Source organism: Dendrobates tinctorius, unplaced genomic scaffold (assembly GCF_039654945.1).
Source record: "Dendrobates tinctorius isolate UK_male_01 unplaced genomic scaffold, ASM3965494v1 ptg000094l, whole genome shotgun sequence".
Classification (NCBI taxonomy): domain Eukaryota; kingdom Metazoa; phylum Chordata; class Amphibia; order Anura; family Dendrobatidae; genus Dendrobates; species Dendrobates tinctorius.
Genome location: NW_027361762.1, coordinates 3,923,913 through 3,940,615, shown reverse-complemented (window position 1 = coordinate 3,940,615; position 16,703 = coordinate 3,923,913). Strand labels below are relative to the sequence as shown.

Genomic DNA, 16,703 nt, shown 5'->3' with positions numbered 1-16,703 from the left:
CTGCAGGAATCCAGACCCTCACATTCTGCAGTCTCCTGCTGTTTATCTACTGCAGAGGAGATTGCAGAGGAGATTGCCTTGCAGCAAATCTCTCCAGAGGCTAAGTCCTTCTGTCCATCTTCTTAGCATGCTCATGAGACGAGTCATGTGCTCAGGTCCTGCTCCAGATCTCATTGGTCCATCTCGGAGATCTGGAGGCTTCCGGAAGGTCCCGGCTGCTATAAAAGGCACGCATGGCTGTTCCGCCATGTGCTAGTATAGTCATATTTGCTGCTGTGCAGTAGCAGCACTCCTTGGCGTCCGCAGTTGCGATGTCGCACACACGGTAGGTCTAGAGGGACGCTGTCCTTGGCTCTACTCCTGTGACCAGATACCATGTGTGCAACTCTTCTGAGCACTGTGACTTTAACAGGCTCAGCCCTATTATATTTGTCTTGTGTTTGGCATCTCTGTGACTCAACAGAGATTGCTCTGCGCACCTGGGTGAAGTTTAACCCCGTGCGTATCTCCGCCATATTGCTCCTGTCACCACTTAGCAGCGGTTATATCACCTGTTGTGAGTTCATTTTCCCGTCCACCAGTTGTGAGTTCTCCTTCCAGGCTCCCTCTGGTGGTAACTGGAGGTAGTGAGGCTGATTTAATCAGTAGAGATCTGCCACCTGATAATGAGGATGACAATTGGACCTCAGGAATCTCAGACTGGATTTAAGACAGCCGACGCCCTATTCTGGTGCTGGTGATTCCTTCTGGCTTTTCAGGTCCTGGTTTTCAGCTCTGTTCCTGTCATTTCAAGCTAAGTTTTTCTGCTAATGTTCACACTTGATTTTGTTGGTCTATTCAGTTTTTTGTGTGGTCAGCCAACCCCGGCTGGGGCTGTACTGAATTTCTACTCTTATTTATCTGTATTTGCCAATTTGCTTTATTGTCCCCTATTAGATTGGCCTCTTTTGCTCTGTCTCAGAATATTTCAGAGTGCTGATATAGTGGGAGAAGTCTAGTGACTTCAGGGTTAATTTTGCTATCAGAATTGTTGGACATTATTTTTGTAGGTTTTTTGGCAGATTGCGGACAGTGTCTTTCCTTTCCTGTCCTTTCTAGTTAGTTTGGGCCCCATCATTTGCTCTGCCTATTTTCCTGCCTGTGTTTGTGCTTTCATCTTGTTTTACCGTCAATATATGTGAGGGGGCTGTCTTTCCTTTGGGGTCTGCTCTGGGGCAGTTAGTTTTCCCCTTTTCTTGCTTTAGGCTTATTTAGTCCTCCGGCTGTGACGAAGCGTCTAGGAACATCGTAGGTATGCTCCACGGCTGCTGCTAGTTGTGTGGTTAGGATCAGGGATCTGCAATCTGCATAGTTACCAACCTCTCTGGTTTTCTGTGACTTAGCTTGTTTAGTCTTTTTCTCCTCGGTGACCCATTCAAAACAATCACCTACTGCACAGTGGACCCCGAGCGGCGAACGCACTATAATTAATATTTTTATTTAGTGCGTTCCGCCATTCCTAACAGAAACATCTAGGGTCAAAATACTAGGGGCAAAACATCAGATGGCAACACATCCAGGGACAAAATACTGCAGGTGAAACATCCGGGGGCAAAACATCCGGGGGTGAAACATCCAGGGGCAAAATGCTGGGGGCGAAATGTGCGGGGGCGAAATATGTGGGGTTGAATCTTCCTGGGGGCGAAATGATAGGGGCGAAATGTACCTGGGGGCGAACTGCCGGGGGCAAAACTTCCTGTAACCATACGTTTACTACTCTGGGACCTCTCTATTTATTTATATATTGTATTTATTTGTTTTTTTGTAAGGGTATTGTGTTATTAATATATGATTATTTCACGCAGTGTGTATACAGTGAGTCATGTTAGTATATCCTAATTTATGACTATTTCTATTTTGTACTGGTAACTTAACTATTTATCTGATTCTCTGTTCTGGGTGTTACTCTGGTGCCCCCTACTGGGTATTTTGAGGAAATATGTTCTGCATCTATATTTTTAATTGCATTTTAATATGTATTAATGAAAGAATATATTTTTTAATATAGCTTTATTTTTTGTGGTTCTCTTCAACTGGTCCGGGGTGTAAATACAACTGGGCTTTTTTGTTGTTCTTAGTGATAGAAAGCAGAGGATGATTATAAATGGTATATTCTCTAACTGGGTCGCTGTGACCAGTGGAATACCGCAGGGATCGGTGTTGGGACCTATTCTCTTCAACATATTTATTAACGATCTGGTAGAAGGTTTACACAGTAAAATATTGATATTTGCAGATGATACAAAACTATGTAAAGCAGTCAATACAAGAGAAAATAGTATTCTGCTACAGATGGATCTGGATAAGTTGGAAACATGGACTGAAAGGTGGCAGATGCAGTTTAACAATGATAAATGTAAGGTTATACACATGGGAAGAAGGAATCAATATCACCATTACACACTGAATGGAAAACCACTGGGTAAATCTGACATGGAGAAGGACTTGGAGATCCTAGTTAATGATAAACTTACCTGGAGCAGCCAGTGCCAGGCAGCGGCTGCCAAGGCAAACAGGATCATGGGGTGCATTAAAAGAGGTCTGGATACACATGATGAGAGCATTATACTGCCTCTGTACAAATCGCTGGTTAGACCACACATGGAGAACTGTGTACTGTTTTGGGCACCGGTGCTCAGGAAGGATATAATGGAACTAGAGCGGGTACAAAGGAGGGCAACAAAATTAATAAAGTATATAAGGGGACAATACAAATATCTCTCCGAGGATCTGTTTATAGCAAGGAAGGTGACAGTCACAAGGGGGCATTCTCTGCATCTGGAGGAAAGAAGGTTTTTCCACCAACATAGAACAGGATTCTTTACTGTTAGGGCAGTGAGAATCTGGAATTCCTTGCCTGAGGAGGTGGTGATGGCGAACTCAATCGAGGGTACAAGAGAGCCTGGATGTCTTCCTGGAGCGTAAGAATATTGTATCTTACACTTATTAGGTTCTTTAGAAGGATATAGATCTGGGGATTTATTCTGATGGAACATAGACTGAACTGAATTGACAAATGTCTTTTTTCAGCCTTGCTAACTATGTTACTATGTTACTAAATGGGTCTTCCAAACTAGACAATGACCTGAAGCATACTGCCAAAATGGTAACAATGTGGCTTAAGGATAACAAAGTCAATGTTTTGGAGTGGCCATCACAAAGCGATAATGTCAATCCTATTGAAAATTTATGGCCATAGCTGAAAAGGTCGGTGCGAGCAAGGTGACCTACAAACCTGGATCACTTACACCAGTTTTGTCAGGACGAATGGGCCCAATCTCCAACCAACTACTGTGAGAAGCTTGTGGAAGAATATCCCAAACGATTGACCCAAGTTATTTAGTTTAAGGGCAATGGTACCAAATACTAATGAAATGTTTTGACTTTGCAGTAGGTAATAAAAATGCCTGAAAACATTCTCTCTCATTATTCTGGCATTTGGCAAATAATAATTGTGGTAATCCTAATTAACCTAAAATGGGAATTGTTTATTCTGATTTCATGTCAGATATTGAGAAAAACATACATATGTGTCTTTTTCTGTGTATGCAAATTTCTGATGTCAACTGTATACAGCTGCTGCGCAGCTACTGTATGCAATATATAGTATTGTTACAGCACCGCCATATTTGGAAGAAGAACAGCTTTTCTCGTGCTCAGCCACAAAATAGTTTATGTTCAGGCTGCTTGCTGAAATTATGTCATAATTATCAACATAGGCCCTGGATATTTCCATTATATTTCTGATAGTACAAAAATCTAAGACATTACTGATCAGATTTTACCTTTGGAATAATGAAACCTTTTATCTCCATGTCTCGGTAGGTCATATGAGGCAAAGACAAGGGAACAATATCTCCATATCGTTGCATTTCATGGATCACAGCATTAGTATACGGCATTTGCAGAACATCTCCCATTGTTGGTTTTCGCTCCCTCCCAATTACTCGATCAATTTCTTCCTGTACTTTGGCTAAAAAAAAAATGAGCATTACTATAGGAATATTTATCCATACCTTTAGTATATAATGAATATATCTTACCAGTAGCATAGCTACCTGGAAGCAGAGGTTTCACCCGCACCGGATCCCGCGCTATACCACCTTTAACTGTATCGTTGTGGGCAGCACGCTGAAACAGCTACACTCTCCGACAGACAAAGGAGACATGATCTCCCTGCCCTGTCTCATGGGGCACTTGAGCTGGGGGGGCTTGGTGTCAGTGCCAGCACCGGGCCCCACTGCTCATCATAGATGCCGCTGTAGTTGAAAGCAATGATGTAGGAATGAGTGTCAGCTGTCACTTCTTCCCCATCATTCTTCCATGGCATGTGATGTCTAAGCAAAACAGGCATGATAACCTCACTACATGGCACCCTTTATGCTGAGATTCAGAGTGCTCACTGCAGAGAACTGAGCAGTAGAATGAGCATGAGAAGTGTGTATTTTATTGCTTTAGCTTTGGGATAGATTAATAAGTAGTGCAGGACCATAGGGGGATTAGAATAGAGAGGGCACAGTAGAGATAGAGCATAGAATAGATAGCAGTGTTAGATACAGGCAGCATAGGGGTTAAGCAGATGGGAGGAGTCGCAGAGCAGCACAGAGCAGGGGGTATAGGACAGATACTTCCTGGTTCTGTCAGACACCCGGGCACCTTGCTCAAGCCCAGGATGTGTGAGCAGAGTATTGCAGACCGTGGGGATAAAGATGTTTCAGTAAGGGGCCCCAGGCTGAGAATCATGCAGGTGGTCACAAGCTAACCCAGAACCGTTCCAAGTAAGGATCCAAAGCTTGCAGCTGGGATTTGGAGGCAATTGAGTTGGCGAGCCCATCACCCTATAACTCGCAGCCGGACCAGGGAAACGGCAGGAAGCTGGTGGGCAAGGAGCACAAGTGGGACAGAGATTGTCCAAGGAAACAGGTGGGACATGGATTGTCCAGGGATATAGCTGAGCTTGCCAGGAAAGAGAAGCTGATGAAGGAGATTAGAGTCTGTCCGGATGACAGAGAAAGATAAGAAGATGTCTTTGTGTTTAACTTGTGCTACTCGTGTGAAGAATGCAGATAAGAAGATGTCTCTGTGCTTGACTTGTGCTGCCTATGTGATGAATACGCTGCTGTCTAGTAAAGTTAAGATGTTGGAAAAAGACCTCGTATCTGAAGTGATTTGCGGAGCCGACATGGCAGCAGCAGAGGGGAATCTGACAGAGCCTGTGAGTGTGTTGTGGTGCATGCTGTACAAGCGGTACAAGGGACTTTATTTATCTTTTCATGTACAAGGTGCCAGGGTGCTCACTGACTGTTGCTTAGTGAACTCACCCACGACTACCACCCCGGGCCACCTTGTTACAGGGCTTGTTACCGTCATACTATATATATGGGTCAATGGGGCCCACATACCATATAAGGCCTCTTTCACACTTCAGTTTTTTACAATCAGTCACAATCCGCCAGGTTTTTAAAAAAACGGATACTCAATTTTTTTTTGAGGATCCGTTTTTTTTCCCCATTGACTTGCATTAATGGCGGATTGTGACGGATTGCTGTCCGTTGCATCCGTTTTTTTTGAGGATCCGCCCAAAAGTTGCTGTCTGTCACCATCCTCAAAGGTTTCAAAACGGACCTTGTAACGTTTTTTTCTCTGGCGGATCCTCCAGACACTCATTTAACCCGAAATTCTTTCTGGGTGCCGGACAAAAAAAAAAAAAATCTCTCTCTCTCCCTCTCCCTCTCCCTCTCTCTCCCCGGCCAGCGTTTCCTTTAAATTTCCTCATTTTCAGGATCCGTCTCAAAACGGATCCTGTGCCATCCGTTCACATCAGTTAACAATGGATCCGCTTGTATGACTTTTTGGCGGATTTGAATTGATGCAAAAAACTGAAGTGTGAAAGAGGCCTAAGTGAGCAGTGAGAATCATGTGGGGAGCAGTAGGGAGCTTCATACTATATATGGGGCAGTGGAGACCATCGTACCATATTTAGAGGGCAGTGGGGACCATCATGCTATATAGTCCCCATTGCCCCCTATATTTAGTATGAAGGTCCACATTGCTTCCCACGTATATAGTATGATGGTCCCCACTGCTCACTTATAAAGTATGATGGTCCCCATTTCCAACTATGTATAGTAAAATGGTCTATATATCATACTATATATATGGGACAGTGGGGATCTTCATACTATATATTTGGGTAGTAGTGGGGACCATCATACTATATAATTGAGGACCATCATATTATATATGTGGGAAGCAGTGGGGACCTTCATAATTTATATAGGAGGCAATGTGGACCATCGTACTGTATATGTGGGGAGTAGTGCTGACCATCATGCTATATATGTGACAGTGGGGACCTTCATACTATATATACAGTATATATATAGTATATATACGGAGACAGAGAGAGGGAGGTGATGTGGGGTCATCATACTATATATAGGATGCTGTGGGGGACATAATATTGCAAGCAAATAGAGAGCTGTAGAGGACCATCATACTATATATAGGGTGTTTTGGAGACATAATAATATTTGTGGGGAGCCGTGGGTGCCATCATAGTATATATAGGAAACTGTAGAGCCGCAAATTATATATAAAGGGGCAGTGGGCACATCATATTGTATAAAGGGAGCTAGGTCACCATTTTATTATATATAGGGATATCTCGGGTCCCCAGTGTATAATAAAGGGCTCTGGTAACCATCATATTGTGTATTTGGAACTGTAGGATCATCATACTGTATATACAGAACGGTGTGGGCACTCAAGGGACATTATTTGTTATAAATGGGGGCAGTATTAGTTTTGATAGGGGCATTAAAGTTCCATTATTTATTTTTTGGGGGGTATTGTTAACTTTAAGTGAACACTCAAGGATATTTGTTGCTGGAAGGGGGCACTTGGGATATTATATCCGTCAAAGGAGCATGCAGGCCTTTGCACAGTAGGGACATTAATACTTTCCATGGGACACTTTAAATTTTTTGGGTGACGAAGTAATCATAATATTGACACAATGTTTTAAATAATGTGGCCAGTGTTCCATGCCTCAGTGCACGCGGAGTGGGGAGTTCTTGTAGGTTGGGAAAAGATGGAGAAGGCATTGGAAACGTGAGAAGTCAAATGTGTTTTTGTTGTAATCTGTGCAGACCTGGCTGGAAAAATTGTCATGTCGGTCTGGGCCAGACGGAAAAGACGGGAAAAGTTAACAACCTAAATGAGAAAGAACATTATCTGTAAATTACTACATGAGACGGTACTATAATCACGTGTATGTTTTGCGGGACTGATATCTACCAATGTTCGGTTACTATAAGGTGGTAATATTGCTCTTTTTAGCAGCGTTTTTTTCTTTTCTTTTGTTTAATTTAGTAACAGCTTAATGTGTTCCAGTCATTATGAGTAGAAGGTATACGGTGGTATCAATGGTCTCTGTATAGAGTGTTTTGTTATGTACAGGTAATGGCCATTTTGTATTATGTACTCGCTGTGCAGTGGTAATGGTGGTGGTCATTGTGCAGCCATATTGTTTTGGCTTTTTATAGTAGTAAATTTGATAATATTGGTCTTTGCATTGTGTTTTTGGATAGCAACAGTGGTATACTGTAGTTATATATGTATAGATGCTATTTTAAATGGTGGTAAGGGGGTTGTATAGGGAGACACTTTGGGGCTTGGACCCCTGATCTTTTAGGACCCTAGGAATGCCCCTGCCATACTGTATGTTTACATGTTCGTGTTTCTGAGAATTCATTTAATCTTTCCATGTTTAGGAAAAGATACAGTAGGTGAAATTCCTCCTTGCTGCAAAGTGACGTAACTGTGTCACCATAAGGCCTCCTTCCCATGTCCGTGTTTCCGGTACCTGTTGTATCTGGGTTTTTTTTTCACAGATACCATATTTACCCATTACAACCCATGGCTATTGCAATGCTCATATGGCCATCTGTTTACATAGACCATGTGTCCATGTGAGCCACATCCGTTTTGTTTGCAAGCAGCAAACATGTCAAGGGCCTATATAAGTCTATGAGTCCATGAAAAACATATACAGCACACGTGCTGTACTTGTTTAGGTGTCTAGGACAAGTTTTGTCATTTTATTTTCCATATCCATATTGGAAAAACACAGATGACACATGTTTTTAAAAATTTACACACAAATGGGTGTTAAAAAATAGTCATAATGGACACTGCCACATGTATGTGTATTTAAACGGACGTGTGAAGGGGGCCTAATTGAATGTAGCGGGTTCAGGAGCTGACTCCGCTCTGTTCTGTACAGATGTTGACTGTTACCCATAGCCGGTATTTGCCTGTAACAGCAGTGATCTGAGCTCACCTCAGTTGCAGCTGTGTTAAAGCGGATATCCAGGCTTTGTTATAAAAAGAATAAAATTATGTCTATGCACTAACAAGCAGGTAGTTGCTACCTTCCTACTTGTTGTGTGGCTCAGAGTTGTCACAAACCGCTCCTGCCTGAGATTCAGTGGCTTTTGTTACATCAAGCAGAGCGGCAGCTTCTATTCCTCTCTGCTCTGTTGACAGTGAAGGATTGATGACATCATGCTGATTGACAGCCAATTCCCTCAGTTAATCAGCAATCCCACCCTTTCAGCAGAGCAGAGAGGAAAAGAAGTCACTGCTCTGTTGATGTGACAGAAGCTGCTGAATTGCAGGCAGGAGCGGTTTGTGACCACTCTGAGACACACAATACTCAGGTAGGTTGAAACTACCTGCCTGTAAGTGCTTTAGGCATATTTTTTTTCTTTATTAACAATAATAGATATTCTCTATAAGTTTTTAAATGCCCTTATCAGTCTCTGACAGTGACGATTAATGTGATTGCTGGTGTGTAAGGGTGTGTTGGGGTCATGTGATGCCTTGCATCCCTTCCTAGAAAAACTCGTTTGTTTTATGTGTAAAATGGTGTGTTATGTGATAATGCTTTATTATGTGATTATGTATGTGTAATGTGTAATTCTGCATCTTTATGGACTATTGGTAGAGTTAGAGAATTACAGTAGGATTTAGTGAGAGTAATAGTAACGGGTAGTATATGGTTTAGTACAGTGGGGGGGGGCACTGTAGATTAGGAGATTAGATAAGGTTAGGATAAAGGAGGTAAAGGAAGTAGGAGATTTCCAAGTTAGGAGGGGCCTGAGTAGTGATAGCTGAGACATTTCCTGGTTTTAGGCAGTCAGAGAGTTGGATGGAGATCAGTAAGGTTGTTTCAGAAACAGGTTTAAAAAGAAGAGTCTAGAAGTTCAGGGCCTCAGGGCTGGAAGTCACATGAGTACGAGGGAACAGGAGCAACATGAAAAAGGCAGCGACTAAGTTCAGTGGGAAATCCCGGAACATCCGAGAACTAAGGTCTGGAAAATGTTTGGAAGCACCATCCTTTATTTTGCCCTAGGAGGGGAAAACAGGCAGGGACCCCCAGGCCAGAACTAGTCTGGTTAGTTGGTAAGCTGCGGTACCGGATGGTAAATTACCGAGACAAAGATTGCCAGTAGAGCAAGGGATAGCACGGATCTATGATCAGTGAGAATTACTGTGTGATGTCAGTGACTGAACTGAACTTACTGAGTAAAGTTGTTTTGTTAAAAATCGACTTGTACTCTGTCAATTAGTGTGTGATATCTGGAATCAGAACCGTGCAACCTGAGGAGAACTTCAATCTAAAAGTGAGTGACTTGCACTGCACACATATCACACAACAAATGGAACATTGTGTTTTCTTTGCCGGTGCCAGGGTGTGACGGAACAGCAGCCCCTCGCCATGACTACCACCCTGGCCACCTCACAAAATTGGCATAGTTGGTAGTGGGTCGCCCTCCCAGGGCTGTGGGGTACTCGGTACCGGGCCGGTCTCTCAGATGGGAATGTGACAGCAGCGGTGACCCGGTCCGTGGCCCTGGGTGCCCAAGTAAAAGGGAGATTGAATGGTGGAATGTAGTTGATTAAATGAATAGTTTGTGACGCCACCTGTGGTGTTCGGCAAGGGAGGTGTTAAGCCGACGCTGCATGCAGATCCTCTGGGACTGGTGGTATTGCGCAGCAAAGATGTTATAGCTCCCCACAGGTGGAGCTGTAGTCCCAGGGCAGTGTAGCTGTAGAGGCAAAGGGAAGGCGTAGGTGAAGCAGTGTCGGGCACCAAGATGTAGCAGTGCCGGGTGTGTTTGCGCAGGAATAAGTGGAGGACACCAGAGCATATAGTTCCAAAGCTTTACTCACAGTCTGTTGTGCAAACAGGTGCCTGCCTCCGTGCCGTGTCGTCCGGGTCAGGGACTCAGTCAACCTCCAGGCCAAATGGAATACTCCTTTCCAACACTCCACCAACATGTGCCTTTCTGAACGTCTCCTGTTATAGCGCCTATAAATGAAGTACTCCTAGTACTGAGTTACACTGGAGTTCCTCCTGTTCAATGTTCTTATGAACTTTCTTTATATGGCAGACAGCTGTAGCCTGCTTCGGGGACTCCTTGCTTCCTAGTCCCGGCTCACTTCTCTGATGCTGTTGTGCCCCCAAGTCTGATGTGGGAATAAAGTATTGTTAACTTCTACTCCTCCGGTGTCTGCTGCAGGATCATTAGTATCCATACAACCTTGGGGACCGGGCCCCGGCATTGTGCTTAAAACTTCTAGGAAGGGTTCTCTTCTAACCCACGTCCTCTGTTTTCTTTTACTTCTCACGTTCCGTACTAATCCTTTCTTTCTATGGAGAATCAGGCTTTCAGTCTATGTTGCTCTCTCTTCCTTTCCTGTGCCAGCAGACCCAGGTCACTGGGATCTGCTGCAGCACTTCCATCCATCTATCTCTCTCTCCGGGGATCTTCCTCTCTCCAACTCTCTAACCAACTAACTTCTCAATCCTCAACTCTTCCCGCTCTCTGTAATATTACTCCACCCCCCTCCCAGCACGTTTCGTGTTCCAAGCAGGGAGCCACCAATGGGTGCTTTGCTATACTCCAAGCAGGGAGCCGCCGAAGGTGCTTTGCTACACTACTTTGTGGTGTGGGGTGCAGGTGTTGGAGTGTGGTTGGGAGTTTCCACCTTACCTGGATGGTGGGGCACTACACCTCAGGAGGAGGTGCAGTACCTCTGTGGCAACTGAGCCTCAGGGGTGCCACAGTAGGAATTAGATTCCTTGCATTCAGAAAGCAGAGGAACCCCCAGAACAGCAAAGATGGGGCTGTTAGAGACTTTAAGATGGTGGATGATGATAATGAAGGCTGGCGATAGCTCCGCCCATCGTGGGTGTCCTACAAGTAAAATGGCATGAAAATCTGCCTGGCAAAGATAATAGACTGAGCCCAGGTCACAAGGTCACATTCCCCTGTGAGTGGTGCCAGCCAGCCCACAGTGGGCGCGGTGAAGGAAAAAGAAGAAGAAAAAACAAAAAGGGTGATCCAGCTTCCAAATATAATCCAAAATTTATTGTAACATATTAAAAGCAGAGAGGGACAGACAGAGTTCACATATCATAAAACAGCAATGCATTTCGAACAGTGAAATGTTCTTTCTCAAAGCTGCCCCAACTTGGTAATGGTATTGTTACATACCCGTCACAACCTATAAAATGTCACATGGTACAAAAAGACCGATCAATTAAAAGACACAAATACAGCAAAAAATAAAGAAAAAACAAATTCAATACAATATATCCTAATAGTGAAACATGATATCTTTAGGAGCATTTAGACAAGCAGGATAACAAGCATTCAAACAGAACATTCAGTATGCCTCCTGTGCCATAAGGCGTCTCTTGGTTTCTCCTCCCCTTGCTGACATGGTTAATTACTCGATTCCAATAACTTGTAGAGCTGCCGAACTTCTCTGATGTCGGGACACAAAATGCTTGGATGCAAATGACATTGTGCTGTTCAAACTGGTGAGAGAGACAATATCAGTAATATGTTCCGATATTCTGTTTTTAACATGCGGGTTGTACATCCTATATAGCTCAAATTACATTCAGTGTATTTGATTAGCTAAACCACATTTTTAGTACTACAGTTAATAAACTGTTTGATTTTACATTGTTGGTTATTTGCAAATGAGTGCGCTATTGTGGAGTGAATGCACGTCCTGCATCTAGATAAACCACAATGATGAAAACCAGTATGATGCAGCCATGTGCGTTTTCTGACACCTGTGTCAAAAAAACTAGGTGAGATAACATTAGCCAATGTAGTGGCCTTTTTGGCTACAATTTGACAGCCCGCAGATAAAATGGTAGACAACTTATCGTCCTCATACAAAATTGGAATATTTTTGCATATTAAAGCCTTAATGCCATTAAACTGAGGGCTGTATTGAATTGAACACACCAATTTTTTGTTCACCTCACCACCATTAATTTCCGCTTTTAATGATATCTAATCACAATGTTTTTTCTTTTGCACAATTTTCTTTGCCCTTTATAGGGACCAATTTGGATAGCCTCTTTTTTAATTTATCACAACATGTATTGATCTCTTGTGTGAGAATAGAAACATCATTACAGTTCCTGGTAATCCTCGTTAATTCACCCACAGGGATAGCTCTAAGGCCTCTTTCACACATCAGGTTTTCGCCGTCAGGCGCGATCCGGCGCTTTTGACAGAAACCGGATCCGGCGAAATGCAATGCCGGATCCGGTTTCCCCCCCATTGACTTGCATTTGCGCCGGATCGCGCCGGATGGCCATGCGTTTCATCCGGTTTTCGCCGGATCCGGCAATGTGTCGCGATCCGGCGTCTGGAAAAAACGGCTACTGTAACGTTTTTTGTCTCCGGCGAAAAAGCCGGACACGCCGGATCCGGCGCGTCCGGCTTTTTCACACAATGAAAGCCTATGAGCGCCGCAATGCGCCGGATCCGGCAAAAGCCGGATCCGGCGGCCGGATCCGGTTTTTTGGTCTGAGCATGCTCAGTAGCTCTGCCCACAAGACATATATAAAAGCAAGACAGTGGGACCCACAGCCACACCCAACATGCCACCCAAGAAAGCAACCAAGCGAAGCAGGAGAAGGCAGGAGACCACTGCAGCACCATCAGCACCACCACCACCCCAAATGGAGCAGCAAATAGAACATGCTGAGGAGGGGAGGCCAGCAGCAGATGAGAGACGGTAATTATCAAATCACCCATTCCTCCAAACTAGGGATATTGAATATCAAGATATTCATTGGCCCTTTGTTTCTCTTTATTCAACAGCCGCCCAATAGATGCAGCAGCAGCAGCAGCAATGGCAGCAGCTGGAACACCACCCACAGGCATGGAGTGTGGCCACCAGGAAGACAGCACATCATCTTCTGGGAGCCCTCCCTCGCATCGTCAGCGTTTGACGGTAAGTTTTTATTTCCAAAATCCATCTTCTCTGTAATATATGTCTATTCATTGCCTTTTATTTCAAAACAGGAATCACAAGATGAAGAGGAGCTCCCAGAAGAAGAAGGAAGGGGTGGACAGACACCTGGAGTGGGCTCACAATTGGTAAGTTTTTTGCATCAAACGCAGAAACACAACATCACACTACACACAACACATAGAAAACAATGTTCTGCAGACCACACACACAGCAAACAAATGCCTACATCCAAAGACATAACATTTTTTGTTTTCTTCTCTAGTCTTCCCAATCTGGTGCTCGGCCAAGAGGTCCTCGCAGTGCCTCCCAGGGTCGTCGGCGACAGCAACGCGGCGGTCACCAGCGTGTAAGTATAAATATTTTTGCTTTGTTTTTTTGCACTTTTTATTTCATTTCTTATGTGGAGGCTAATTATGTTATTTTTGTCTTTTTCTTTAACAGCCTTCACAGCGTGCTCCCGACTCTGACGGTGAGGATGGAGGACTCGATGTGGACCACCTCATCGATCTCGTCAGAGAAAGGGAGCCGCTCTGGAATATGGCTGACCGCCGCAACGCTGACCTTATCGTTACCCGACGACTCTGGGAGGAAATCTGTTCGCTCCTTGTGGGCCGCTGGGAGGACCTCGATGTTCGGGCCCAGATTACAGAGCGTAAGTATATACAGTACCGGTTGCTTGATGTAAACCAGTGTTTCCCGAACTCCAGTCCTCGTGGTCCCCACGGATCATGTGTTCAGGATTTCTATTTACTATGGAAATCCTGAAAACATGACCCCTGGGGACCATGAGGACTGGAGTTTGGGAAACACTGATGTTGTATACTAACCACTCCTTTCTCGTTTCAGGGAACAGAATTGTGAATCGGTGGCGGTCTGTGAGGGATCGTTTCAAGAAGGAGTTCAATAAAGAGATGCGGGCCCCGAGTGGATCTGGAGGACGCAGGAGCAAGTACAAGTACGCAGAAGCCCTGTCGTTCCTCCGGGAAACAATGGTCACCAGAAGGTAAATATTACACACCACATGTGAAAAAAAATGTTAGATGTAAATTTTTTTTTCAGCCAGGGCCATACCATGTCAGTATTTTAATTGTTTTTTTTTCTCTTTATTCCACAGCACGGTGAGCAGCACTCGGGAGCCTGCACGATTGGACCCTTCTGAGGCGATCCCTGAGGAGACCGGCACCGAGGGACACTTCGACCGCCCCGGTACATCTGCACCTTCCTAGCCTTCCCACACATTCGACCCATCTGTCCCATCCACCAGCACAGGAGCATCGTGGCCGCCTACATTACATGAAGCTGCTGGTGAGGAGATCGCTTTCCCTTTACCCCACCCTTCTGCCCCTGCCACCTCTAGTACACCTGCGGGTACTGGGCGGCAGCGGCAGAGGGGTCAGGAAAAGACTTATGCGCCAGAGTTCTTGCATCTGAATGCATCTTTCCAGAACTGTCTAAAAGTCTTGTCAGAGCAAATCTCCGCAGGCTATCAGCAGATCAACTCCAGCATTCTGGAGGTGAAGACACTTCTGCAAACCATGCATTCAGAAGCAAGATCTTCGCCAAACCACACCTTTTTCAGGTCTGTTGTGGAGCGCATGGAAACGCTCTCTCCTGCCCAGCAGATGCATGTAATGCATTCATGCCACGCTGCTCTCCAGCAAGTTACCTCCCAACCTCCTCCTCCCACCACAGTAGTTCCTCCACCTGCACCCCCTCCAGCCACTTTCCATCCTCCCCCTCCTATTACATCTACACCCCCTCCAGCCACTTTCCATCCTCCCCCTCCTATTACATCTACACCCCCTCCAGCCACTGTCCATCCTCCCCCTCCTATTACATACCATCCACCTCCAGCCACTTTCCATCCTCCCCCTCCTATTACATACCATCCACCTCCCCAGCACCATCCACCTCCCCAGCACCATCCACCTCCCCAGCACCATCCACCTCCCCAGCACCAGCAACCTCCACAGTACCTGCAAACTCCACAGTACCAGCAAACTCCCCAGTACCAGACATCTCCCCACTTCCAGCAACCTGCCCCGTACCAGACATCTCCCCACTTCCAGCAACCTGCCCCGTACCAGACATCTCCCCACTTCCAGCAACCTGCCCCGTACCAAACTCCTTCCCCATACAACTTGCCATCAACATCATCTGCTCCTACAGTCCCTGCCCAACCCTCCACTCCACCACCCACCACCTCTTCTGCTTCCCACATGTCCACCCATTCTGTAGTTTTTTCCACACCTTCACCTCTAACTGTTCCTTCCCCACCACGATCCCAGTCCTCTCTCCACACTCCCAGTGTCGAAGTGTCCCGCAGCCCCTACAGCAGTATTTCCACCACACACTACACAGATTTATAATGTGTGTATTTAAATAAAAATGACCAGTTTTATGGTTTCAGTTTTATAGTTTCAAAGTTTTATTAAACAAGTTTATTAAAATTTTAAAAAAGTTTACTAAAAAAAACATTTTTCAATAAAAGTTAAATTATTTTACACTGGTTGTCTGTCATTTCTTTCTGCGGCGAAAAAGGTTAAATACAGGGTATTTAAAAGGTGAAATGGTATTCAAAACTAGGTATATAACTGTGGGTAAATTTTAGCTTTTTGCCACAGTTGTGTTCCTGGTTGTGTTTGAAGCAAAGTATTTCAAATAAAAAGTTGTGTTTATTGTTGGTGATTTCCTAACAATGTACACAACTTTTGTTAAAAGGTGAAATACTTTGCATAAAACACAACCAGGTACACACCTGTGGCCTAAAGCTAAAAATAGAGACCATGACAAGATAGCCAACTTTGGTTGGCAAAGGTATATACTGTTGGTACAGAAGGTACACAAGTTTGGTTGGGCACAAATCTTTCACACTCTGTCATCCTGCCAGTGTACTCTGCCTTGAGGTGACATAAAGTATAGTGCAAAATTGTCCCTCATTACTGAAACCGTCACAGAACTTCTAGTGGTAATGTCATGGTAATCTTGCAAGGTGGTTTCTTCAGAGGTGTCCTCAATGGAAATGGGTTCCTTGCAGATAACAAAATTGTGGAGTACCACGCACGCTTTGATCACCTCGTCCACAGTTTCTGTCTTGAGGTTGATCGCAGTCAATAGGACCCGCCATTTGGCTGTCAGAATACCAAAGGTACATTCAACCATTCTTCTTGCTCTTGTGAGGCGGTAATTAAAAATGCGTTTTGGTCTTGTCAATCCTCTGCAAGAGTACGGTTTCAAAAGGTGTTCTGACAGCTGGAAGGCTTCATCCCCTACACAGACAAATGGCATAGGTGGAACAGATGTTTGCG

General features: G+C 44.6%; 1 protein-coding gene across 3 annotated transcripts in view; it reads right to left on the bottom strand.

Annotated features, from left to right (window-relative positions):
• The window catches only part of LOC141098687 (cytochrome P450 2D15-like), a 393,026-nt gene that overhangs the window by 91,464 nt on the left and 284,859 nt on the right, over positions 1 to 16,703 (bottom strand). For all 3 annotated transcript variants that reach the window (XM_073586654.1, XM_073586652.1, XM_073586653.1), the window contains one exon: positions 3,825 to 4,012. In XM_073586654.1, coding sequence (XP_073442755.1) covers positions 3,825 to 4,012 — 188 coding nt within the window. The remainder of the gene's footprint in view (positions 1 to 3,824; positions 4,013 to 16,703) is intronic.